At 47.6% G+C, this 26,601-nt stretch overlaps 1 protein-coding gene and 1 long non-coding RNA gene across 3 annotated transcripts in view; one reads left to right on the top strand and one right to left on the bottom strand.

The window, feature by feature from the left end:
• Positions 1-1,595: 1,595 nt before the first annotated feature.
• TICAM2 (TIR domain containing adaptor molecule 2) lies at positions 1,596-22,182 on the bottom strand. 2 transcript variants are annotated; one of them, XM_059416101.1, is made up of 3 exons: positions 16,988-17,173; positions 13,494-13,606; positions 1,596-5,486 (listed from the first exon to the last, which is right to left on the bottom strand). In XM_059416101.1, exon 3 carries the CDS (start codon positions 5,428-5,430, stop codon positions 4,675-4,677), a length of 756 nt encoding a protein of 251 aa, XP_059272084.1. In that variant the 5' UTR covers positions 5,431-5,486; positions 13,494-13,606; positions 16,988-17,173; the 3' UTR covers positions 1,596-4,674. The 2 variants fall into 2 exon arrangements, with proteins under 2 accessions (XP_059272084.1, XP_059272085.1); XM_059416102.1 differs by lacking the exons at positions 13,494-13,606; positions 16,988-17,173 and adding an exon at positions 22,052-22,182.
• The window catches only part of LOC132027388 (uncharacterized), a 15,353-nt gene continuing 8,602 nt past the window's right edge, over positions 19,851-26,601 (top strand). The window contains exon 1 of the long non-coding RNA XR_009407142.1: positions 19,851-21,289. This is a non-coding gene — a long non-coding RNA (uncharacterized LOC132027388). The remainder of the gene's footprint in view (positions 21,290-26,601) is intronic.

The following is a 26,601-nucleotide window of genomic DNA, read 5'->3' as shown; positions in this document are numbered from 1 at the left end:
GAAGGGAGCGGAGGTGAGTGGGTGACCCACCTCAAATCAAATGTATAGGAAATGGTGGGTATTCATCCTTTCTGATGGCTGGGTCAAATCCCATTGTTTGCATCAACATGGATGGAACTGGAGGGGATTATGTTCAGTGAAGCCAGGCAGAGAAACACAATTATCATATGGTTTCACCTATCTGTGGAACATAAGGAACAGCATGGAAGACAAAAGGAAGGAAGGAAAAAATGAAGGAGGGGGGAATCAGAAGGGGAGATGAGCGGTGAGAGACTGTGGACTCTGGGAAACAGACTGAGGGTTTTAGAGGGGAGGGTTGTAGGGGAAAGGGTTAGCCCAGCGATGGGCATTAGGGAGGGCACGGATTGCATGGAGCACTGGGTATTATGTGCAAACAATGACTCATGGAACACTGCGTTAAACATTGATGACGGACTGTATGGTGACTAACATAATAATAAAAAGAAAAGCGTATAGGAAATGTATCCACCTCTCCTGAGTGTTAGGAGCAACAGAACACAGGGTAGGAGGCGTGCCCTGGGTCCTTGCCCTGAACTGGCTTCCGGGCTGGCATTCCCAGACCCGCTTTGCTGCTCTTGGAGCAGATGGCCCTACTCCTCCCACCTGCTACGGTCATGGGGCCCCACCACTCGGGGTGGCCTCCTGCCGGGCACCAGCCTGTCCACAGGCACGACCACCAGCAATAACTCACACACTCCTGCCTTCTGGGGCTCCTCAGGGTTTGGGATGGGATCCGTAGTGCATGTTGTGGAGACAAGGCTGGCTTTCTTTCTTTACAATCTGCTCCCTACGAGTTCCCAGGGTTCCAGAAGTAGGGTTGCGGGCAATCCTATTTGCCCTCCCCCCCCATCTTACTGTAGTAGCATGGCTGAGCCTTCGGAAGGTCCCTCCCCGGCACCCCATGCGCTTTATTTCATTCAATCCTCGAAATAATCCCACCAGCCAGGAATTCTTAGCTCTGTTTTTGGATGAGGACACGGAGACCCAGGAAGGTGAGGGGTCTCGCTTAAGATCACAGTCTATCGAGGGCAAGGGTGGGGGTCTGAGTCCACAGCAGTGTATTTCAAGGGGTGGGTGAGGGGTCCACCGGATGCAGGTAGAGAAACAAATGTTAAAAAATAAAAAAACTTTTTAAAAATTAATTAATTAAATTAATTAAAAAACCAGGGCGCCAGAATGGCGTAGTCCATTAAGCATCTGACTCTTGGTTTCAGCTCAGGTTGTGATCTTTGGGTTGCTCCACGCTGGGCATTGAGTCCACCTGGGATTCTCTCTCTCCCTCTGCCTCTGTCCCTCCCCCCTACCCTCTCACTCTCTCCTTCTGTAAAACCAATAAATAAATTTTTTTAAAAAATAATAAAACCAGCTAGAAGTCAGATGGCTTTTTATCATCACCCCATGTAATTTTCAATAATGCAGTGAGGACACATGGGTCCTTGCTTGGGTGAACCAGTCCCTTCCTCTCATGAGACTGAGGCTCCCCCAGCTTTATCAATGGGGCCTAACGCCAGAACAGCCAGGGTTCAACTCTGAGGAGGCTCAGCCGGGTCATTGAGAATGGCAGGACCAAAGGATAAGAAGAAACTGGGTTATTTTTATTTATTACTGTGGTAAAATACACATAAAATTCAGCATTTTAAGCATACAGATCAGTGGCAGTAAGTACATTCCAAATGTCGTACAACCCATTTCCAGAACCTTTTCATCACCCCTAATAAAAGCTTTGTACCCATTAGGCATGATTCTCTATTCTTCCCTCCAACCCCCGGCCACCTCTGTTCTTCCTGTCGCTATGAATTTGCCTGCTCTAAGAGCACCTCATAGGGCAGAATCATATCAATAGTATTTGTGTTTCGTGTTTGTGCCTGTTTTTGTTTTTCCCACTTCACATGTTTTCAAGTTCTTCTAACGTTGGAGCATGTATTAGAATTTTGTTTCTTTCTAAGGTAGAATATTATTCGGTTGTTTATAAACTTGGGGTTAATTTTTCTGAAGATTTTATTTATTTATCTGACAGAGAGAGAGAGACGGTATGCACAAGCAGGGAGCAGCAGGCAGAGGGAGAAGCAGGCTCCTGGGCTGAGCAGGGAGCCTGCTACAGGCCTCAATCCCAGGACCCTGATATCGTGACCTGAGCCGAAATCAAGAGTTGGATGCTTAACCAATCTAGCCACCCAGGAACCCAAGAACCTGGGTTTTTAAGAACACCTCGGAGACACCATACCTTAGGGGACCTCTTGTTAAGTTAGAGACCCTTGCCTTAATGGTGTAGGTCATGTGGCATTGGGTTTTCTGTTTCCCACAGCTGGAAGAATCCCAACTGACCCATTAGACACAACTCAGGTTCTTCTGTGAGGTTCCAGGGTGGGCAGTGAGGCCCAGAGGGTCCTCCCCATGGACACCCTTCAATGTGTGGCAGAATGTTAGAGAATTTCCTTGTGTGTGCATGTGTGTGTATGAATCTCATCTACACGGATGTGTACACACACACAAACACACAACTAAGGCCACACCTTGCCTTCTTGTCATCCTCGGTTTAGTTATTTGGTAATTCTTTCTAAGGCGGGTAATTTCAACATGCATCGTTATTCAGGGCTTCACATTTTTCTTCATCACAAAAAATATATTTCACTCCAGATTGAAGGAGGCGCTGTGCCTGGTACTCTAGGGACAAGTACAGATGAATGCCATTTTTTCAAAATACTTTCCCACGATCTTCCCTGGGGTTGGAAATAATCAAGGGTAGTCAAGGGAAATGAGTAAAAACATTTATTTAAAAAACACCATCGAGGGCCCATTTCAGCAGCACATATATTAAAAAAACCACCCAGCACCCACAGCTCCCGCTTTGGTAATAAGCAGAAAGGGTGGGTTGATGCTGTTTTACTGTATGAAATTGGAGACAGACCACAGGGGGGGGAAAAGAACACCATTAAAACGGAGAAAGAAAAGTAAGTAGTAAGCAACTATGACAGAAAGGGACTTTAAGAAAATGTCCCTGGCACGACGAAAACGATCTCTTCTTCAAGGAGTACTAGTGAAGGAGGAGGTTTAACTTAACTTGCAGGATTATGGGAAAAGTTCCTCATGGAACATTTGGTGATGGCTATGAAGAGGTGGATGGAGAAAGATGTGAGCAGACCCCAGTGCCAGGAGGAGACACGCAGAAGTGAGGATAAGGAGAAAGAAAAATCAGGCAGACCATCTTTGCTCAACAGTCCCTACAAAAAAATGTATTTTAAAAGAATCTGACGAGGGAAGTATTGGAATTCTCTTGGGACTATTAAAGTGTAACAGATAGCATCAGAAATCAATTATGCTGTAAACACATTAGCGTTTCCTTTCATTGGGAGCTGATCTCACGCCTCCTGAAACTTATTACACATCACACTACAACATTATTATTTGCTTGTTCCCTTTTCTGGTTCCTACTTGTTCACATTCTGAGAGAGGACAAAGGCCCTTTAGAGCTCCATCAATTCAAGCCTTTCATTTCACAGATAAAGGAGGCGAAGGTCAAATTCAGCCTTGGAGGCAGAGACTAGACTGGAACCAGGTCTCCTGGTCCCCATTAGGCTAGGTCCCCATGGGCGCTTTCCTAGCTACCTGGTGTGACACCCGCCCCATCCCATTTCCCATCCATACCTGATGGCTCTCCTTCAGCCACAGGTGGCACAGGAGGGCAAGAGGGGAAGGGACAGGGCTTTGTGGGCCTGTGTGGTGTGCTGAAGTGTGGGACACAGAAGAGGAGGCCACAGAATGCGTCTCCTGTTTCCACCCTGAGTCTAGCAATAACCTACAGCATACATGCACACGGTCAAGCTACTCTGATCACTGAGCTGAGGAACACTTCCTGGTAGGGCACTGGGAGTGAGAGGAATTTCTCAAGGCTGTCCTAAGAGAGACAAAGGAGAACTCACAGTCAGGGACACAGAACTATTCAGAAGCCCCACACATAAAGCCCTAGTTACGGATGACATCACAAGAGCTTGAGGCTCCGGGGACCTCACAACATGGCTCCCCGGCGTCCCTAACAACAACGCCAGCAAATGGGTGGCTAGTCAGGGCTAGGCACTGTCTCCAAATCCCCAAAGTCCACAGAAAGAACACAGTTGGCTGGATTCTTGTAAAATGCCCCACCGTTCTCGCATTGGCTTTTTGTTTCGCAAGTATCAATACTGAACGTTCTGAATGTTCTCATCGGGCTCTCTGTATTTCTGGGCGATGATACCAGTCAACCTGGCTGTGACATTTCTGTCTGAGGAAGGGTGGTCAGGTCTCCCAGGGACCTTCTCTCCTGCACGTCCTTTGCCAACAAAATGAAAGCATCATTGTATCTGTACAACGTCTCCCAGAGAAGTCTGTGTTCAAGGACAGATACCAGGGCTATGAACTAAGGCTATCCTTTGTGATATGCGTGGACCAGGAAAACCGTGAGAGGAATGTTCTCAAAGTTTGGACAGTCTCAAGTTTATCCAAGGCATCAAAGAGCACCTCCAAAGTCTATACAATGTCCTGCAGAAACGTCTTGTGCTTGAGCTCCTGTGTTTCTGTAAAATTCTGCCAACTTCTTGCCAGAATTGTGATTTCTCATGTGGAGATGAGGGGCCGGCTTTCCCAGAGGAGAGCCAGCCATGTCCTGGGGGCTCCGTCTCAGGAGAGGACCTGTCTGCGGATGCTACTTCGGGTGTCCTTCCACAGAGACTGCTGGATCTGATACACGGACTCCTGAAAGATTCTCTCGACTTGGGTGGGGAAGCCGCGGCTGTCCTCCTCCAGAGCGTTGATGGTCCGCAGAGCGAAGGGGGTCCTCTCGCGGGGCAGGGGGTTGTGGAGGGGCCGCATGGGGATGACCGAGTTGTACTTGTGCTGCCTGTTCACTGAGTTCATGAGCGACGTGTAGAACTGGAACTTGCACCAGGTGTCTCTTAGGAAGTTCTCGGTCAGCAGCAAGATGGTCCATGCGGACCCATTCACAGCGTCGTCCAAGTTCTGCAGATGCTGCCGGCCGGAGGGCATCTCAGCAAAGATGATTCCAGGCTTGATGCCGAAGTCATTCTGCAGCAGATTCTGGACCCTGAGGGCTTCATCTGTGTCGTCCTCCGCATGCAGGATCACAAACTTGAGGAACTCCTCCCCCTCCTCTTCCTCCTCCTCCTCCTCCTCCACCTCCTCCTTCTCCTCTTCCCCCTCCAACATGTCTCCCTGGCCCTCAGCCCCCTTGTGCTCCCCAGTGGGCACCGGGACCGGGGTCGTGGGGCTTGGCTCAGCCAGATCGTGCATGGGGAGGTTGTCCGGTTTCTTGGAAGCTGACTCCTGGAGTCCCTGACTCTTTTCCACCCCGGGGCTTTTCCCCAAGGAGGGAGAGAGAGGGCAGGCGTCTGTTTTAGACTTCCCGACACCCATCATCAATATCCGAGGGAAAGGAGGACAGCTTCACTTCTTTCTCAACATTTCTTTTCATTCTACAAGGAGAAGAAATAACACAGCAGACGAATGTTATAAATGTCATCCAAACGTTACAAACGGAAAAAAAATTTTTTTTTTCACTCAACCTGAAAGCCTCCAAGAGACTGTAATATAGAGGTCCTAAGAAAAAAATGCCGATCGGATCTTGGGGAAAGATCACCCTCCGTGAGTTTCATGAGGATGACCGCGGATGGTCAAGGGGGAGTGGAACAGGGAGTCATTGTAATGCTAACAGGAGACTTTTGGAAGTCTGACATGGAATTAGAAACCTTCAGAACAAAGTCAACTGCTTTGGTATTTGAGGGAGACAAGTCAGTCCCATGCCAGTCTATCCATATGGAGTTTAAATACAACTTCTTCATTATCGAGTTATTGTGTAAACTAGAAACAGAAAAGTTGAGAGCAACAGAACACTCAAGTAGTAAATAGACAACTCATTTTCATATCAAACACAATTACAAAACAGGACACAAATAAGATGACCAGCTGGCATTGTGACTAAGTCAGCACAAAGAGAAGATCTGAAATGTCAACCGAAACGACATGCGGGGTTCACGGCCTTGGAGCTCTTCTCCCTGGCTGGGGTCAGGCACTGGTGTCAGGGCTGGTGAAGCAATTATACTAAGGGTTCTGAAAAGTGAGGAATACCTTTTTCTAGCTAATCCTGGGAATGGTTCAGAAGACTGAGTATTCACCTTGGGAAAAATTCACTTCTGGGTTTGGGAGTGATTCTGGAAACAAAGGCTAGGGATCTCCTCCAGTGAAATCAACAAAGAATCATTATAGTCTATCCTCATTCCATTATTTTATTTTGTTTATTTATTTATTTTTGTAACAGAGAAAGAGAGAGAGAGAGAGCGCACGCACGTGAGGGAGAGGGAGAGTCTCCCAGGCAGGCTCCACAATGACCAGGGCTCGATCTCACAAACCCCTGATTATGACCTGAACTGGAATCAAGATTCAGATGCTTAACTGACTGAGCCATCCAGACGCCCCTCCTTCTATTAATTTAAAAAATTTGGAAGTCAGAGTGGAAGAATTAAATCAGCTGCGAGAGAATACTGCTTCACGTGAACCTAGTTTAAACAAATCTTCAGATAATGTTGACAACGTTGTTAACAGAACCCCCAAACAGGCAGTTTCAAAAAGGATTCTTTTATCCAAAGATAGAAAATTCAGAACAGATAAATACAGGTTTCCTATTTCCAAAAAAAGGGGGGGGGGGCAGGGGCTTTAAATTTATTGTTCCTGAACAAAGACTAGAGTTCAAGTCAAGAATTGAATTAGGCTTGGGATCATAATGGCATCAATAACACAAGCTTACAAGTACCAATATAATTCAAGGTTAAAGAAAACCGCTCAGCAAAAATGGTGAAGAACTGTTACAGGAAGAAAAGAAGAGGAAAAACACAGAACATTTCCTTCTAACGTACCTAGGGAGAGAAAGGGTTTGCTGCTGCTCTGAACAGTGAGGCTCCTCCTGGCTACCCCGATGAATGTGTTATGTCTATACTTGAGGTTCTACTTCACAGCCAAAGCTGTTACAGAAGCTGTTATGACAGCTTCTGAGAGATACCTGAAGACATAATTCTAAAATGCTAATACATACATCCCGAATAACAAAACTGGGTGAATTTGGACTCTCTTCACTGGTTAGGATTCACTGCTGACTCTGTTGTGTTACAAAAAAAAAAGGTGTCACTCTGCAAAGCTGCAGAAAGAAGCTTCTCCTGTATTAAAAAAGGAAATAATTGTTGAGCAATGTAAAGAATCGTTGAATTGCTATATTATACTAACTAACACAACACTATGTTAACTACATCACAATTTCAAAAGAATTGTTAAAGCGTTCAGAAGCATTTACGGTGTGAATTTAAATGATCTTCACTTATGCACTGAGATTAGTTTGTTAAACCAACTTAACACCATGACCTTCCTCGTTAGCCACCGCAGGTAAGTACGCTTGGAGTTGTCCCAAACTACTGGGGTAAAATGATGTGTCAAGCCAGGCTCAACGAAATCTCTTGACATGAAAAAAATAACAAAAGGAAAGAACTGCAACTTTAGGTCTCATTTTTTTTTCTTTTTTTCCTTAAAGATTTTATTTATTTATTTGACAGACAGAGATCATAAGTAGGCAGAGAGGCAGGCAGAGAGAGAGGGGGAAGCAGGCTCCCTGGGGAGCAGAGAGCCCGATTTGGGGCTCGATCCCAGGACCCTGGGATCATGACCTGAGCCGAAGGCAGAGGCTTTAACTCACTGAGCCACCCAGGTGACCCTAGGTCTCATTTTTTTTAAACACTGGTCAGAAACAAAGCAAAAGCCTCCAGAAATCTTTGACAGTGCTGTTCCAGCCCCCTCCTGAGCCCTCCTACCCAGCCCAGAGAGAATAGAGTGCGTGACAACATCTGGAGAACTTCACTACCACCTTCCATGTGGAGGGGGAGAGCAAGGAGCCGGCCAAGGGAAAGACATGTGGAAAGCTGTGAGGTGGAGGGCAGCCTCTGCTGGCACCATGGTGGTTCCTAGATGGGCAAATGGTCCCCATCCTGGACTTTGGTGCTCAATGCTGGAAGGATCGGAGAGAACAGGATTGTGCTCCCACCAAGCCACTGACTCTGTCTACCAGAGGGCTTTCCCACAGTGCAAGGCAGGCATGGAGGGCTGATGGAAGGAGCCTGGGAAGCCTCTGGAAGGTCCCCTCCCCATCACTTGCAAATGCAAGTGAAAACATTTCTGAGAAATGGAAGGAGCCTGAAGGCAGTCGCCGAGGAGCAGCACACAAAATCACTGGTCACGGGAATGAAGACATCTGTGTATATACATATTTTCATTTACTTTTTAAGAAGAGGTAGAGGCTGGGGCGCCTGGGTGGCTCAGTGGGTTAAGCCTCTGCCTTCGGCTCAGGTCACGATCCCAGGACCCTGGGATCGAGCCCCACATTGGGCTCTCTGCTCAGCAGGGAGCCTGCTTCTCTCTCTTTCTCTCTGCATGCCTCTCCATCTACTTGTGATTTCTCTCTGTCAAATAAATAAAATCTTAAAAAAAAAAAAAAAAAAGAGGTAGAGGCTAAAATACCTAATGACTTTGAAAATGTTCACAGGGAAAAATCTCCTTTCCCCATGCCACCTGTTACCCCCACGGCCTCCTACCGGTGACCACTTCGATTAGTTCCTTCAACATCCTTCCACTGTTTCTTTATAATATATATATTTTTCTTTTCATAAAAAATATCACATATATATGTATGTATAAAAAACACACCCACTGCAAAACAGGAGACAGAGATACACTGCTTTTCCCTTTAAGACTAGGACCTCAGGAGGACCTGGGTGGCTCAGTGGGTTAAGCCTCTGCCTTTGGCTCAGGTCATGATCTCAAGGTCCTGGGATCGAGCCCCTGCATCCAGCTCTCTGCTCAGTGGGGAGCCTGCCTCACCCCCACCTGCCTCTCTGCCTACTTGTGATCTCTCTCAGTCAAGTAAATAAAACCTTAAAAAAAAGAGACTAGAACCTCAGAGCTTTCCATGGCAGCAATGACTTCTTTACAACAGAATCTTGCAGCTTGTGGTTGTACCATAATTGTCCCCTGTTCTTGGTTATGTGAGCTGTTCCCAGTCTGCTACTAGGACGAACAACTCTGCAGAGAGCAGCTTTGTATAAAAGTCATCCCATCGATGTGCAGCTTCATCTGCAGAATAATTTCCCCAGATGGGATTTCCACATCAAAGGACAAATGCATTTGCAATAATGAGAGATTAGGCCAAATTACTCTCTGAAAGACTGAAACTTTTGTGTGTGTGTGCTTTTAACTTGATAGAATGACATCCTTACCTCTACCCCTCCTCCCAGAAAAGATCTAAGACCGAAACTACTGATCACTGCTACAAGACAACAGTCCCACTGAGCCAATGACATCCTCTCAGGGCAACTATCCCGTGGAAAAACTCAACCCAGGAGAGTGGAGCTCTTGAGCTGAAGTTCTCAAGGGAAGATCAGCAGGTCTCAGGTAAGGCAGGAAGCAGAATCCAGAAGGTACCCCCCTCGTTTCTAGCCCAAGGGGGTCCCAATAGGACTCCCCCACATTAAATAGGAGTAAGGTGAAAAGAAGACTGACAGATGTGCATTCTTGGCAAGTAGCCATACAGACTACAGGAAATGAAAACGAATATTAAGAATAGCTTGCAAACGCCAAAAATAACCTATTTTCATGAAGACTATGGAGGGCGCCAGGGGGGCTCAATCGGTTAAGCAGCCAGCTCTTGGTTTCAGCTCAAGTCATGATCTCAAGGTGGTGGGATAGAGCCCCACCTTGGGCTCTGCACTCAGCGGAGATTCTCTGTTTCTGGGTGCCTGGATGGCTCAGTTGGTGAGGCATCTACCTTCAGCTCAGGTCATGGTCCCAGGTTCCTGGGATCGAGTCCTGCATCTGGCTCCCTGCTCAGTGGGGAAACTGCTCTCCCCTCTTCCACTCCCCTTCTTGTGTTCCCTCTCTCGCCTTTTCTCTCTGTCAAATAAATAAAATAAAAAGATTCTCTCTCTCTTCCTGGGCTCATGGGGGAAAAAAAAAAAAAGGACTATGTGCTCTGGAATCTGACTGCCTGAATGTAAATCCCAGCACCCTGCTCTAAAACTACTGTGTGACTTAGTCCAAGTTACGTGGTATTTTTGGGCCTTAGTTTCACCACATATAAAGCGGTGACAATTCCGCTGCCTTGAAGGCTTTTATGAAGATCAAAATGGCCGAGAACCGTTCTCATACATGTTGGCAGCCGTTATGGTTATTAGAGACATAACAAGGAAGATAAGGAAAAATTTACACCAACAGTGTGTAGGCTCTAGGACGGGATGGCTCCAAGTGCTGTCTGGGGACAACGGCCAATCTCTGGATGGTCTGGCGCCAGCCCGGGACAAAAAGCAGGAGACTGTGCCAGGATATAAATCAACCAGGTAAGTGCTTTTCAGTTCAGCTGACATTCTTCTCCGAGCAAGACAGTCTTTCTTTTCTTCCCCTCCCTCCTTCCTTCCTTTCCTTCCTTTTTTGTGAGATTTTATTTTTAAGTAATCTCCACACCCAGCATGGGGTTTGAACTCATGACCCTCATGACCCCATGATCAAGGGTTGCACGCTCCTCCGACCAAGTCGGCCAGGCATCCCTGCAGGACATTTTCGATGAAGGAAGACGCACAGTTTCCCTTTGGTGTGCCTGTCTTATCACAGACAATCACTCTAAGGGATACAGTCCTTGGACACCCTAAAGAGACTGTAACCAAAGAAACAGAAATATCAAAGCGGGGATAACAGAATCACATGGAGAGAGAGACTGTAGAAGAATCGAGGGTCCAGCACCCTTAGGAAAAAACAGAGAAGGCAACGAACGGAATAAACATGATAAAGCCGTAACAGCAGAATATGGTGGAAAGGCTTGGAAAAAATCAGAGAATGTAAAATGACAGTAAAAGTCATTTGAAAAAACAAACAAACATAGCTATGGAGATTAGGAGGAAAAAAAAAAGAGTAAAAACCAAAGCATTGGGGCACCTATGTGGCTCAGTCGTTTAATCCTTTGCCTTCAGCTCAGGTCATGATCTCAGGGACGTGGGATCGAGCCCCGCATTGGGCTCTCTGCTCAGCAGGGAGCCTGCTTCCCCCCCTCTCTCTCTCTGCCTGTCTCTCTGCCTACTTGTGATCTTTGTCAAATAAAAAAAAAACCAATGCATCTGAAATAGAAAATCCGATGAACATAACACAAAATTCCAAGATAGAACAGATTCGCCGCCCTCCATCAAATGCTCAGGCTCACTGATCACAACCAGACAGTGTGTGCATTTTCTGATGCCATTCGCCAAGCAGTCAGCAAAACGCATGACACAGTCTTGCCAAAAATGTTTAGCCCAGCTCTGACCAAGTCTTTAGACACAATTTCCAGCTTACAGAAATGAGGAAGACATGAGAAACGTCCACCAAGAGGGGGAGGGAGAAACAAACTCTGTGATGTCCAGACCGTGGAAGGCCTTGCTTGGCAACACGAAGGAGAGATAAACGATAAACACCCTGACGTGGGTAAGTCCCAAACTCATTATGGTGTATGAAGAAGGCCAGACTGGGAAAAAAAAAAAAAAAAGAGAGATTTTGATTCCATTTATATCCAGATCCAGAAAATGCAAATCGATCTACAGGGACTGAGAGCATTCCTTCAGACCTGTCAGAAGGGAGCTTGATCACCCCTCTTCTGCATAGTGTTTCCTCCTTGTCTACATGGCATCCCTTTTTTTTTTTTTTTTAAAGATTATGTTTATTTGACAGAGAGAAGGGACCATAAGCAGGGGGAGTGGGAGAGGGAGAAGCAGGCTTCCTGCTGAACAGGGAGCCTGATGTTCAATCCTAGGACCCCGGAATCATGACCTGAGCTGAAGGCGTAATGACTGAGCCACCTACGCACCCCTAAATAAATTTTTTTTTTTTAAAGGTGGTTGTTTGCCTAGAGAAAGAGCTAGTGGAGAGGGGCAGTTCAGCAACGCTGGAAAGACAAGAACTACTGGAGGGACGGCTTATATAGGCAAGCGGGGGATCTGGTGGGCCAACAGAGGGGTTGCCTTTGTTGGGGAGAAAAGTGACCATTTTCCCCAGTGAAAATGAGAGAGGGCGGAAGAAACAGATACAGGTACAGGTACGGATGGGTACGGCAGGGACACCCGCGTTTGTTCCCTTCTGACTGCTTCAACAGTCTCAGTAAAATAGGAACCCAAACCACTTCCTAAGGACTGCCCCAAACCTCTACCTCGTTTTGTTTTTTTTTTTGTTTTTTTAATTAGCATGATGAAGCTATATAGCCCTTTAGCCGCACAATTGCTTTCTTTTTTTTAAAGATTTTATTTATTTATTTATTTGCCAGATAGAAATCACAAGTACACAGAGAGGCAGGCAGAGTGAGAGGAAAGGAAGCAGGCTCCCCGTTGAGCAGAGAGCCTGATGCGGGGCTCGATCCCAGGACCCTGGGATCATGACCTGAGCCGAAGGCAGCGGCTTCACCCCCTGAGCCACCAGGCGCCCCGGCATTTTGAAACATGAGCAGTACAGGACGGAGCCGGTCAGGAGGAAATGGCGGTGTCCCCAAGGCTATCATCCTTTCTGAGCCCCAGGGCTGGGCCGGTAGGAACCGCAGCAGAGGTTCCAGCAGGAGGAGCGCTCCAGGCAACAGCCAGGGACGCCCCTCCCAGGACAGCCTCTCTCCCTCAGAAATCGCGGATGGGTTCCTCAAGGTTGCTTATTGCCATCAGATCTCTCGACCCCATCCCGGGCTCAACGCAAACAGCACTGGGAACTTCCCTTCCTGCTCAGCTGACTTATCTCACCTGGCCTTTGGTGAGGGTTAATTTTCTGTTCTGGGCCCCAGCTGTAGTTCAAACGGGGAGTCCGGATGCTGCCGTGAAGGTATTTTTTAGATGGGCTTACCAGGTAAAGGGGTGTCCTGGGAGTCAAGCCAATTACCCCCCGGACTGTGGGTGGTGACAACCTTCAGAGCAATACAGCTGGTCCCCAATTTATGATGGTTTCACTGACAATGTTTCGAATTCACCACGGCGCAGAAGTGATACACATTCAGTAGAAAGCTTACTCAGAACTGAGAACCCTCCTCAAGAGTGCGCTGCCCCAGAGTGAGGAGTTCACATGTGTATTTTTGAAACACTGTGACCACGTGGGAAGAGAGGCTCCCAACAGCAGTGAGTGAAAGAAGGAACCATAATCATCTGACGATAAAATGCATGCACTCATACAATTCTGTCTCTCCGCATATCTACCCCAGAGAAAGCTTACTGCGGAACTCACTGCCTCTGAAACAAGGCATTTTGGACGAAGGCAGCCAGAGCTTGAACCCTCCAGCCACGAGAGCCGCCTTCTTTCCCATTTGAACAGCACCACCTCGTGGCAAAAACATGTAACATCAGTGGTTCCTTGTTCAATTAGGAAGTCGTTAGCAGGAAGTGTGATGGGAAACTTACTCTGCACCAAGACCTCTGGGTTTCAGGGATGTGAAGCCAGGCTAAGGCGACAGTCACCGCGCTGGTGCTCCATCCAGGAGAGGGGGCACTGCAGAAGCACTCAGGAGGGATCCCTGCAGCAGAGGAAACTTGTGTAAGGCCGAGGGAGGTGGACGCTTCGGGGCGGGAGGGGCAGCAACTGCAAAACCACTGGGGCACCACAGAGCGAAGTTGGGATTGGTCCCTGCTGGGTGCTTCTGAGGCTCAGGTATGTGGGGGTGGGAAGGGGGAAGGTACCAGTGAGATGTAAGGATGATGATAAATAGGGTTAGTGAGTGAGGGGCCTGACATATTCTGTTGAGGACTCTTGTGGGTTTTTTTTTTTTTCTTAAGATTTTATTTGAGAGAGCATGAGCAGAGCAGAGGGGCAAGGGGAGATGGAGAAGCAGGCTCCCAGCTAGTGCAGAGCCTGATGTGGGGCTCAATCCTAGGACACTGGGATCATGACCTGAGCGGAAGGCAGACACTTAACCGACTGAGCCATCCAGGCGCCCAAAGACTTTGAATGTGATCATACTGGCAGGTGGTGAGCAAGCGAGACATGGTCTGAGTTGTCCAGGATGGCCTCACATCGCGCAGGGCAGGAGACCAGGCTGCGCTGTATGAGGCTCTGCTCTGGGAGAGCCTTCTGCTGAGAGGCTGTGGCAGGAACCCAGGGGATGACGCAGAGCCCTGCACTAAGGAAGGGACAGGGGACACACAAAGGTTCACAGGGAGGCACTGGGGGCTCATAGTGCAAGAAGCCGATATGCCTCCCAAGCCAGTGCCCTGTGTAGCCTGTGAGTGGTGCTGCCATCCACTGATGGGAGCAGGGTGGGGGTGCGTGACCCATTCCTCTAGTCTGGGACACAGGGAGCTTGCCCCGTGACCTGGAGTGGGTGTTCACACTTGTAGGTCCGGGGCTCCAGAGGTGAAATCCTGAGCACCTGGGAATATGCAGAAGGAGAAGAGCAGAGAGCTGAAGACAGAGCTGATGCCAAAGGGGCGTCTGGACCAGGAGGAGCCAGGTGGGAGGGGCAGGGGTGGCAACAGCGTGGCAGGGAAGTCAGACCTAGGGTGGGACTGGGAGCCAAAGGAAGAGAGGGCTTCTGACAGGGGTCAGCACCCACAGTACTTAGCACCTCGAGGCCCCCAGAAGCAATAACAGGGGAACAGCAAACTCACGGAAGGAGCCGCAGTGTGCTCTGGAGTCTACAGTGCGTGGGGGCATGGGGAAGGGGAAAAAACCTTGCTAAGACGGCAAGAAGAGCCAGCAGCTACAAGGCAATGCAGGGTCAGGAGACGTTGTTAGAAGAAGAGTAACTGGGAATGCTCAGAAATGGAGGGGATTTGCTCATAGAGAGAGGATGACAAATATGGGTGTGCTCTGGTCACTGGGCAGCTCGGTCTCTCCTACTCTCCCTCAGGCCACCTCACTCCTGAGTGTGCTGGGTCCTGGGATAACACCTGTGATGATGTTATGACCTATGGGACTTCCAGGGAGAAAGCGAGTGCCCCTTGTTTCTAGGAGGGGTAGCTGAGTTATACTGGGAGACAGCATCCTGTTGCTGCTGTGCTTTTTAGAAGCACGAGTATGTGAAGATGGGGGAGAGTCTGGAGGTGAAGCCGCCAATGGGGTGTTCTGCAGCAGAGCCTGCAAAATGGCTCATCTGAAAATGACGCTGACTTCCTGGCTGCAGATCTCTGGTACCTCCTGTACCACCAGCGCTAAAAGCTGAATTTCCCAGGCTTCCCCCAAAAGGAAGATCCCAGGTATAGCATCAGTTCTGCCAATCAGAGGCACTTACATGTCTGAGTTAACCATGGGCAGAGAGAGGCAGAGCCCAAGGCAGCGGCGCTGCTGGTTAAGGTTCCCAAGCCAGCAGCTTGCTGATCTGGCAGGAGCATCCATGGCAGAAGCCCAGCTCTGCTAGACCGAGTCTGCTAAGTGCTGCTCTGAGGTCTTCCTAGAAACCCAACCTGGAGTCTAGTTCTTCAACTCCCCCCATGATATTCTAAGTCCCATAATATCCTCAAATGCATACCTTTCTGCTTCAACTACCTGCAGTAGATTCTGTTCTATGCAACCCAGCCATGACGGACAGAGCATCCAAATTCACGACAAGGCATGACGGCAGAGGTCAGCAGCCAAATGCGGCCTGCCAGCTGTTTTTGAAAATAAAGTTTTATTGGGAGAAAGCCATGCACATTCACTGATGTTTTGTCTATGGCTTTTTTTTTTTTTTTAAGATTTTATTTATTTGTCAGAGAGCAAGCGAGCGAGCACACAAGCAGAGGGAGCAGCAGGCAGAGGGAGAACCAGACTCTCTGCTGAGCAGAGAGCCCGATGTGGGACTGGATCCCAGGTTCCTGGCATCATGACCTGAAGTAAAGGCAGAGGCTTAACCGACTGAGCCACCCATGTGTCCTATGGCTGTTTTTGTAAATAAAGTTTTATTAAAAGAAAACAATGCACATTCACTCATGTGCTGTCTATGGTTAATTTCACACAGAAAGGCAGAGCCAAGTAATTCCAGGGGAAACCATATGGCCCATAAGAGCCCACGGTATTTACTCTTTGGCTCTTTCCAGAAAGTATGCTGAACTACAGCAATTCCCGGAACTACATACAGCATGGGACGGCTGAGCTCCATGAGGCTGCCAGGATGTCAAAGAAAAGACCTATGCCAGCCAGAGGAGGAACACGTGGACTTTTCTTTGACTTCTTTACACTGGAAATCTTTTCAAGTCCCACTCGGGTATTCAATAACTTCAGGAATACAATAAATAGAATCAGAAGGCACTCCATCTTATACTGAAATAACATTATTGACGATTGGCCGTCACGTATTCATTTTCTTCTTTTGGGGGTTGCCCAGAATCCGTAAGGATGGCAAAAGCCGACATCAATAAAAAGGTTAACTGTCGTGTATTCCCCATTGATATTTATTCATGGTCAAAGGGAACCAGTGCCCGCATTTTTCATTTTAGGTACCAGGCTTGTATGAGAAAGGTGTTACAGGAGCCTCGCCCCCTAGTACTGTGGTGTCATGTGCTGATCACAACTACAGTTAATGACGTGTACGTATATCTGCTTAGTTTCTCATTTTTTTCCCCCTAGAATGTAAACCCTACCACAATGACGCCCAGATCTGTCCTATTCTCCGCTGTAACTCCAAGGTCTAGGGCACAGCCAGCATTCAAGAACACCCCCCGAAAGAAGACAGCATTCCAGATATAAGATATAAGATTCTAGGTTTCGAGGGAGAGCTAAACACACACCGCTTTACCACCATCATCTTCACTATCACATAAATTACTAACTCAAGAGGATGAGGAACTAGCTAGCCCATTCAAACGTACCTTGTTTTAAATGAGCCATAATGTTGCATTTTAAAAAAAAAAAATGATGTGAATATAAATAAGTACATTCGCTTCCATTCCTATGGAATTTGGATGCTCTCCCATGCATTCACCTTTGAGCTGTTCCCAATGTCCCATCCATCTATTCCACCTCCAAAATACATCTCAAGTCTTCCCACGGTCCTTCTGCACCCCGCTTTGGCTCTGGATCAACACATGTCCACGATCCTGCTTCCCTCTTGGTCTGGTACACGCTCTCCCAGCCAGCCTGCTCCTTTCCCCGCCTGGCTGCCACAATGATCTTCATGAAAAACACCTGTCAATGACATTACTCCCCTTTACAGTTCTGCAAGAGCTTCCTACTGCTCTTAGACTTAAAAACAATTTTATAAAATTATGCAAGTATCAGATGTACAGGATTATAATTCAACATCTATATGCACTACAAAGTGACCAGCACCTGAAAGCCTAGTTATCTCCCACAGAATTTCTTAAGACGGCAAACGGCGAGACACTGCTTAATCAGGCTTCTTCCTCCAGCGTCCTCTCATGTCTCTCTCCCCATGTTCCCCCAGTTCCCTACACATGGTCTCTTTTTTCAATTCCTCAGGTTAGCTCAGCTTTGTCATCTCATAGGATCTCTGGGAGCGTGTCATTGCAATTCTGACGTCTGAGGCAGAGGACTGTATTTTCTTATTATTAGAGAATGTGGATGCAGTATCAGAGGCTAGTTGAAGTTCTACTGGAGGAAAACAGTCAAAATGTCCAAATACTGGTGAAAGACAAGCATAATTAGAAAAAAGTCAGGGCTCCCTCTCCCACAGCCCCTCCCCCTGCTTGTACGCACTCTCTCTAAATAAATAAATAAATAAAATCTCTAAAAAAAAGTTTGCTGGAAATAATTTTAAGGACCTGAGAAAATGTTTCTATAACTGAACAAAAGTAGCCTATACAGTCTGATCTCACCTATAGTATGATATCAGCTTTGTGAAACATGCTGTAGAGAAAACAGATGGGAAAAAAGTACATCAAAAAGATATCATTGGTTATATGTGTGTGGTAGATGTGTGAATATACATATATCTATATGCATCTCTATACATATCTTCTTTTTCTACAATGATAGTGCAAAGAGTGCGGGGGGGGAGTTTTTTAGTAAGTTAAAAAAAATGGGGCACCTGGGTGGCTCAGTGGGTTAAGCCTCTGCCTTAAGCTCAAGTCATCATCTCAGGGTCCTGCGATCGAGCATCCACATCAGGCTCTCTGCTCAGCAGGGAACCTGCTTCCCCCTCTCTCTCTGCCTGCCTCTCTGCCTACCTGTGATCTCTGTGTGTCAAATAAATAAATAAAATCTTCAAAAAAATGTTTTTTGAGGGTTTTGTACTTTTAAATAGAAGACATATGAACATGATGTCCAGATATATTGCTTATGGGCCATATCTGCACATTCCAGGTGGCTTTAGCCCATCTCCATGATTAACTGTCTGCTCTCCTGTTTTGTTTTTAAAAGATTTTATGAGCAGAAAGCCTAATGCGGGGTATGATCCCAGGACCCTGAGATCATGACCTGAGCCAAAGGCAGAGGCTTAACCCACTGAGCCACCCAGGCATCCCTGCTCTCCGTTTTTTGAATGTGTATACAAACTTCCCCAGAGTCCAGGATTGCTAATTCTAAATCAAAACAGGGCCCCTCCAATTTCTACTTTATGGTAAAGCACCAGAAGGCAGAATATGTACCTCCCTCGTTCTGAAAACAGGTCCTTAGAGCAAGTCAATGTGTCATCACTTATAAAACAATGGAAACAAATGCAAAAACTTTTGTTTCTGCAAGGTATAAAAACAAAAATACACACACGGATCTTCAAGGGTACCTGCTTTTCAGCTGTGTGGCCTCCTTTCTCCACTGCTGGGAAGCTCCAGGTTAAGGAGTACTCAACACAGCAGCTTGTGACAGATGTTCTGATTTTAACGTCACTCCTGGCTTCGCCTTAACTGACCTATTCTTATCTTCAGTTTGTTCCATACTCAGAATGCCCTCATTGGAAATGTTTATTTAATCCTCCATTTTACATATTTATTCAAGCACCTGAAATCCCAAATCTGAAATGAGAGCTTTTGTGTCTTCTCGTTTAAAAGGGAAAGGGGACAACTGGGTGGCTCAGTCGGTCAAAAGCCTGCCTTGGGCCGAGGTCATGATCCCAGGGTCCTGGGATCTGATCAAGTCCCACCCACGTCGGGCTCCCTGCTCAGTGGGGAATCTGTTTCCCACTCTCCCTCTGCTGCTCCCCACTGCTTGTGTTCCCTCTCGCTGTGTCTCTGTCAAATAAATAAAATCTTTAAAAAAAAATTTTTTTAAATAAATAAATAAATGAAGGGAAAGTAGGTACACATGCTACTGATGTCACCACAGAACTAGCTCCTCGGGAGGAAAGTGATAAAGAAGCATTAAACATTAAACAGTCTTTTATCCCCCAAAAGCCTTTCCTAATAATAAAAATATTGTTTTTCACTTCTATCCCCACATACCTTAAAAAGAGACCCGAATTTCACTACAAATTCTTGATATTCTGATACTGACTTGGTCACCACACAACTCAAACGTGTATAATATTCCCCGAACAAGTGCCTTCGTTTTCTTCTTCCCATTGAAACTACCTATTCCTGGGACACCTGGGTGGTTCAGTCTGCTAAGCGTCTGCCTTTGGCTCAGGTCATGATCCTGGGGTCCTGGGATCAAGTCCCGCATTAGGCTCTCTGCTCAGCAGGGAGCCTGCTTCCCCCTCCCCCTGCCTCTCCGCCTACTTATGATCTCTGTCAAAGAAATAAATAAAATCTTAAACAAACAAAAAAACTACTCATTCCTGGTGCCATTCAAAAAAAACCTCCAAATGAGCAACTATCATTTCCTAATGAGATGAAGGAATTGAAAAAAAAAAAAACACTGCACATTCCTTTCGGCAAAGTGAACATTTTTCTTTCATTTTCTATATTTAAAGGGAAATCTTCTCCAAATCAGGAAGCACATTTTACAAAAATGCTGACTATAACAACAAACTGTATGTCTTATCAAAATGAGGCTCAAAACAAACATGGTTGTGCATTTTTAATATTAGAGAACTCTAGACGCCAACAAGGGCTTAAAGGGGCCCAGGCTTTGTGGAACACTAGAGAATAACAATCAGTATCTAACAACAACCGGCACCAAAGGTCAGGAGCAAAGGGCTGTTAAAATAGCCAAAAAGGCAGTAATCCCAGATAGCATTTCAACAGGGAAGTGAGGTGAGTGAAGGTCGGCAGCCTGTGAGGGTGCAGCCCAGGCCCACTGCAGGCAAAAAGAATAGCAGTGAGGTCAAGGTCACTAGCGGAGTAAGCAAGGACCAAGGGGAGAGCCAAGATCAGAAAAGTTTTTGGAAGTTTGACCACACAGGGCTTTGAAGTCAACGCAAGAGTCCAGTTTTCATGATTTTGATCAGAAGCTACCAGAAAGTTTTGAAGGGAAGTGAAAGTTCTGATGATATTTTTTAAAAAATCACTGCTGTCTGGGGCTCCTGGGTGGCTCAGTGGGTTAGGCCTCTGCCTTTGGCTCAGGTCATCATCTCAGGATCCTGGGATGGAGCCCCACATTGGGCTCTCTGCTCAGCAGGGAGCCTGCTTTCCCCTCTCTCTGCCGGCTTGTGATCTCGATCTCTCTCTCTCTGTCTGTCAAATAAATAAATAAAATCTTAAAAAAAATAATCACTGCTGTTTGGACAGAGACCATAGAGGAAGGAGAGCAGAAGCAGGAAGACCAAATCAGAGACTTAATAGTCATCTAGGTAAGAGGTTACTGTGGTTTTTGTTGGAGACGGGCTGAGATGTGGTCAGATTGGAGATATTTCTTCAAGGCAGAGCTAGCAGAATTGGCTGGCTGCTTGGATGTTGGGTCTGAGCTAAGAGGACCGCAGGAACCTCGAGTGTGGTAAGGAAGGTCAATGAGGGAGAAACAGAAGGGCGGACTGGGTGCGTGTGGTACCCCCCAGATTCTGTCTGGACATCCTAAACTCGAATGCCCATCAGACTTCTAAGCAAAGCTGTTGAGGAAACAGCTAGAAATATGCATCTGGAACTCGGGACAGAAGGAAAGCTTAACACTGGGAGGCACCAGCTTATGGATGTTATTTACAGTCATGAGAGAGGATCTGGGATGGAAACTGCTTTGGGACAAAGTATGGCTAGAAAGAGACTACGTCCAAGCACGGGGCGCTGCGGCTCGCCCGCGAAACTTCAGCGGCTGGGAAAAGAAACAGAAACCTAGAGATGCAGGAGGAGGGGCCGGGGAGAAGGAAGGAAATGCGGGAGAATGTGGCGGCCTGGAAGCCAACTGAAGAAAAAAACCATGGAAGACGAGGGAGCAACCACCCGCGTGGTGTAGTAAGGTGAACAGCTGCACAGGGGTGGAGGCAGCCCGCGAGGAGAGGGCGCAGGAGGAAACGCGAGTGGAGCCTGACGCTGCGGAGCAAGGCTTCCATTCAAACAGGGTGCTGCTTTTTGTTTCGTTCTTGAATAAAGGGACGGCTGGGACCTCGCAGGGCACGTCTGGGCGAGGGGGTGTTAAAGGACGAAGAGGTTCAGGAGCAGGTCCTTGTTAAAGAGATAAAAGCAGCGCGAGGAGCAAATGACCACAGACCAGGTGCCCGCGACTCCGCCGCCCAAGCGTGACTTCAGGTTCGGCACAGCGTACGCGCGAGCGAGGCGGGCCGGGGTCAGGGAGACAGAAAAGGCAGTTACTCGGCTCCGTGTCCGGCCAACGCGCTCTTCCGAGCGCTCACGGGCCTCCTCTCCTGCCCTGACAGAGTCCTTTCCCCTCTTCCGTTCACGGCGGACAGCCGGCTCACAGCGGCCGGTCCGACGTGCTCTTACCCAAACCCGCTTCTGGCCAAGACGCCGGCCAACACAAAAACCCAAACCGCAAGCGTCAGCATGGGTTCCGCGGGTCCGGCTGAGGCTCGCGCAGGACGTCTCGGCCGCCTGCTTCTGTTCTGAGGTTTTTTCCCCCAGAAACAGGTGTTCTGGTCAGAAGGAAACTGGGAAGCAAAGCAGAGGGCTGCGCAGACTCTCACCGCAGAGGGAGGAAAGCGCCCGCCGGCCCCAAGCCCCGCTGCCCCGCCGCCGCTCCCGCCCCGGCGCCCGCTACTCGCCTGCACAGCGGCGGCCACCACCGCGCCCCGCGACTCCCTATTCTTCCTCACCCCACCGGGAGACGCCGCCTGCGGCTACTTCCCGCGCGCCGCCGGGACCGAGGGCGCGCGGCCCCGCGCACAGGCCCCGCCCCTCGCGGGCCCACGCCCACCGCGCCCGCGCGCCGCGCGCCGCGGGGAGGGCGCGGTGCCCGGGTCCGGCACGCAGGCCCCGCCCCTCGCGTGCCCACGCCCGCCCCTTCCGCGCACCGCCTGAAGGGAGGGGTGCCCAGGTCGGGCGCGCAGTCCCCGCCCCTCGCGTGCCCACGCCTGCCCCTTCCGCGCACCGCCTGGAGGGAGGTCCAGCGCGCAGGCCCTGCCCCTCGGGTGTCCCCGCCCACCGCCCCCGCGCGCCGCCGGTTGGGCGGGGTGCCCGTGTCCACCTGGCGCGTCCTTACGGGTTGGCGCCAGGACGCGAGCCCGCAGAGCGGGGCCCAGCGGCAACCTGGCCCAAGAACCCTCCTGGGTCTCTGCGTGGAGGTACGAGAGGGCGGGAAGTGGTGGAGCAACGGCGGTCGCGTGGGGGGCACTGTCCCCGAGGCCAACAGGCACGCTCCAGGCGCTGTTGCTGTTGCTTTTTAATGTCCCCGGGCGTCCTGGCTCGGAGGCGGTGTGTGCGGTCGATGCCAGTGTGTCTGCTCCATACAGATCTGGGTGTTGGGATGAGGGTTGCAGCCGCTGCCTTCGCGCATCCCGGACTGGAGTCCCTAAACTCTGAAGGAAGGAATCCCCAGGCATACCCAAACGCTAAACACTTCCCGAGGTCCTGCCGCTCTCCTGGTCCTCAAGGCTGCCCCCTGGCTTCTCCTTCCCTCTGGGGCCCCTTCACTGACTAGTGCTGTCGTTGGCCGCATCCCTGGGGAGGGATGCGTGGCGCATCAACCCCTGCGAAAAAGCTGGTTTCCTCTCTAGGGTTTCTTCCGACCAAACGAAACAGAATGGAATTCCGCTGAATATGAACGGAGAACAAAAATGCAATCAAAAATCATAAAAAGCTTTATAAAGCCAAGTATCTAATTCTACCCTATCTATCTCAAGACCCCAATCCTACTCGTACCCTATCAACCTAGTTCACCAATCCTCACTCCCTGCCAAAATTTCCTCTGCTTGTACTTCACCTGACAATCCTTCATATCAGTGCTTTTCAGTTTTTTTACTGAAATACCACTAATGACAAGTTTGAGAAACATTTATTTTCCCATTCACCACCACCTGGCATGCATAAATCAACCCTGAGTCACCAGTGTCAAGGGCAAATTTACTTGAAGTGTTCCATTTTATATTTTAAATCGATCCAAATTTGCATTGTTCTTTGTAAATATTCATGTGACATACTAAGAAAATGTGTTAAATTGGCCATGATTTTAATTGGTTTTCTCCTCAAATTATCAAGTTTACATTTCGAGAAAATGCACTAGTCATTTATGCCACAAATATCCGGTATCATCTCTGTAACCGGCAGGAGGGATATAGCATCAAGAAGACACACGAGGTTCCAGTCCTCATGGAGATTTTGAAGTCTAGTCCAAAATAACAACAAGTAAGGCAACTCAAGATCCAGTCATTGGTCATGGTGAATGAATGACTGATATGAGCAAAGTGGAGAAGAGTGCTAATTAAATCAGGGAAGAGATGCCTCCTCCCCACATGTAAAATGTTTTTCTTGTGGCTTCACACCCCTGAAATGTTTGGCATTAAATGCTGTGTTTTCAAGATCTTGAACCTCTGACCTCTTTAGCTTACTGCACCATTTTCCTGGATATCTAATGTATGCCCAGCATACCCACACATAACTAGGTAAAGATGGAAATGACTTGAATATGATTAAGGAACTTGACCTGATTGACATTCATATATTATGGCACCCAATACAATTTTAGGATACATATTCAAGTACACAGGGAACAGTAACAAAATCAGACGGTAACAAAACTAGACCATATTTTTGGCCACAGAGCACATCTCAACAAAGAAAAATCAAAACAAATTAAAAAACTGAAATACAGATTTTGGTCTAAATATTACTAAAAATACCATATATTAGACCTTGTGGGTTATAACTAAAAATATAACTAGAGGGGGTTTTTAAAAAAGATTTTGTTTATTTATTTGACAGAGAGAGAGTGCACATACAAATAGAGAGGCAGGCTGAGAGAGAAGGGGAAGCAGGCTCCCTGCTGAGCAAAGAGCCCCACACAGGGCTCAATCCCAGGACCCCTCATGACCCAAGCAGAAGGCAAAAGCCCCAACCCACTGAGCCACCCAGGTGCCCCTAAAGGAGAATTTCTAATCTTAAAATTATGTATTAGAAACCAAAGCCAATTTTAAAAAAAAATGAAAAGAAAAGAAAAAGAAAAACAAAGCCGGAGAATCAACTTTCATCCATAACAAGAAATTGGGGGTGGGGGGGGGACAGGAAATTAAATTCAAAGGGAGGAGAAAAAATGTAAATAATGAAAATAAGGCCAGAAGGCAAAGAAATAGAAAAAAGTAACTGAGGATCAACAAAAGTAAAAGATGGTTCTTGGAAAAGACTAATAGAATTAGTAAGTACTAGTAAAACTACTCAGGGAAAAAAAGGGACAAAAAGACACAAATCATACTAGAAGTAAAAAGGAAGCACTGCTACACTACAAACTGTAAGAAATTTTAAAAGATGAAAGATATTATTAACAACTTCATTCCAATAAACTAGGTAAAATGAGCTGGGAGAGACAGTTATGTGCCTCTGCCTCTCATGTTCCTGGGTGTCTTGCTGGGTTCATCAAGAACGGAAGACCCTGACTGCTCCTTAACTGAGCCATTTCCCAGGCTGGTGTTTATAGTGAGCAGCCTTGAGACATGAGGGGATATCTCCCTCCAAGACAAAGAACAGGCTTGCTTACTGCTTGCTTTAAAAGTGGTGGGTTCCTCAAGTTCCATGTTCTTCAGACATGACCCAAACCCACTGCGTGTGTAGCACCCACCTAAGCCTCTTCGTGTCACCCTCATGGGATGTGTGACCAAGAAGAACCACTGCAAATATGCTGATGGTTGTACTTGTTGCTGTGCCATGGGTAACCAAGTCCTTTGTTTCTGTGCCAGGAGTCTTGTGTTTTCTGAAAGCACCGATTAAACAGCACCTAATTACTAATTTATTAGATAATTTATTAGATGGTATGTGGGCTAAAATAAAATCCCAGACCTGACAAAATGGACAGCTGGGATTCTAGCGATTATCTAGAGTAAAGATGTCAAATCTCACTGCCCCCACTGCCCGCCACGCCAAAAAAAAAAAAGTAAACTGGAAAAAATTGCCAAGCAATCATTTGAGGATTCTGGAAATTGACCAAAGGCAAACAACAAACTGAAAATCATTTATTCATTTTTCAAAACTCTGCAAATTGTGGGCACGAGTAGTGGGAGTCTGTTGCATTCTTTCCAGAAGCTTTTCAGATCTCCCAAACCCCCCAGACTCCCCACCTGGGTTGGGGCCACACTGGGCCAGGAGCTCCACTGCTGGAGAGAGCTAACTTGATTTGCAATGGTTGGCAAAAAGTCCATTCTTAATGGCGCTGGCAATAAAAATTGCAAACTTAGGAGGAAATGAATGGGGAAAGCCCCCAGCTGCGCCAACCTGAAGTTGTGGTCTCGCCTGAGGGGAGAAGTAGACCAGCGGACTAACCAAAAATTTAACAGGGAGACCCTGGAAACGAGAGCCAATGAGGGTCAGGATAAGCTCTTCCCATATCTCTGCATGGCTAGGAGCCTACCTACATACACACAGGGGAGACACCAGCCTGCCCCTGCAGCTTTCTGCCCTTGAAACCTGGTTCTAGCGCTAACCGTGTGACTGTGGGCAAGTCGACTCAACTGTTCTGTGTTTCGGTTTCTTGGCTGGTACCATGGGGGAAAAAGCACTGTTCAGAGGAAAAAATAAATTAGATCGCCTGAATGTAGAATACAGAGGAGCAGTCATGCAGTATTACAAAAGAGTTTACCATGCTTCTCAGAATGTGGTATAACACTTCATCAGAATCCTTGCAGGGGGCGGGAGGGGGCGGATTCCAAGACTTATTCCAGAACTAATGAATCAAAGTCTCAGGGTCAGGGGAAGGAATCTGAGAAAGGTCAGTATTTTACAAGTAGACTAGTTGATTCATCATCTCCATGTTTGAGAACTACTACTTTTAGGTAAGATATTCTAATTTTCTGTTTAGTGTCTATGTCCAGAGAAACTATCATATTTATGCCAGAACCCCCAATGCCTATCCCACAGTAGATATTTCCTCAAGCATCTACTGAATGGTAGGGAGTTTTATCCTTAAGCTAATCAACACCCAACCCTCCAATTCTTGCAATGCGGAATAAATAAAAAATTGGGCTTAGACTCTAAACCTTTTTATTTTTTATTTATTTTTTAAAGATTTATTTATTTGACAGAGATCACAAGTAGGCAGAGAGAGAGGAGGAAGCAGCCTCCCTGCTGAGCAGAGAGCCTGATGTGGGACTCAATCTCAGGACCCTGGGAC

The sequence above is a fragment of the Mustela nigripes genome, chromosome 12 (assembly GCF_022355385.1).
Source record: "Mustela nigripes isolate SB6536 chromosome 12, MUSNIG.SB6536, whole genome shotgun sequence".
NCBI lineage: Eukaryota > Metazoa > Chordata > Mammalia > Carnivora > Mustelidae > Mustela > Mustela nigripes.
The sequence above is the reverse complement of the archived record's forward strand: the minus strand, read 5'-3'. Positions and strand labels throughout refer to the sequence as shown.

Coding starts and splice junctions, on each gene's coding strand:
- TICAM2 (XM_059416102.1), bottom strand. CDS start 5,430: ATGATGGGTGTCGGGAAGTCTAAAACAGACGCCTGCCCTCTCTCTCCC.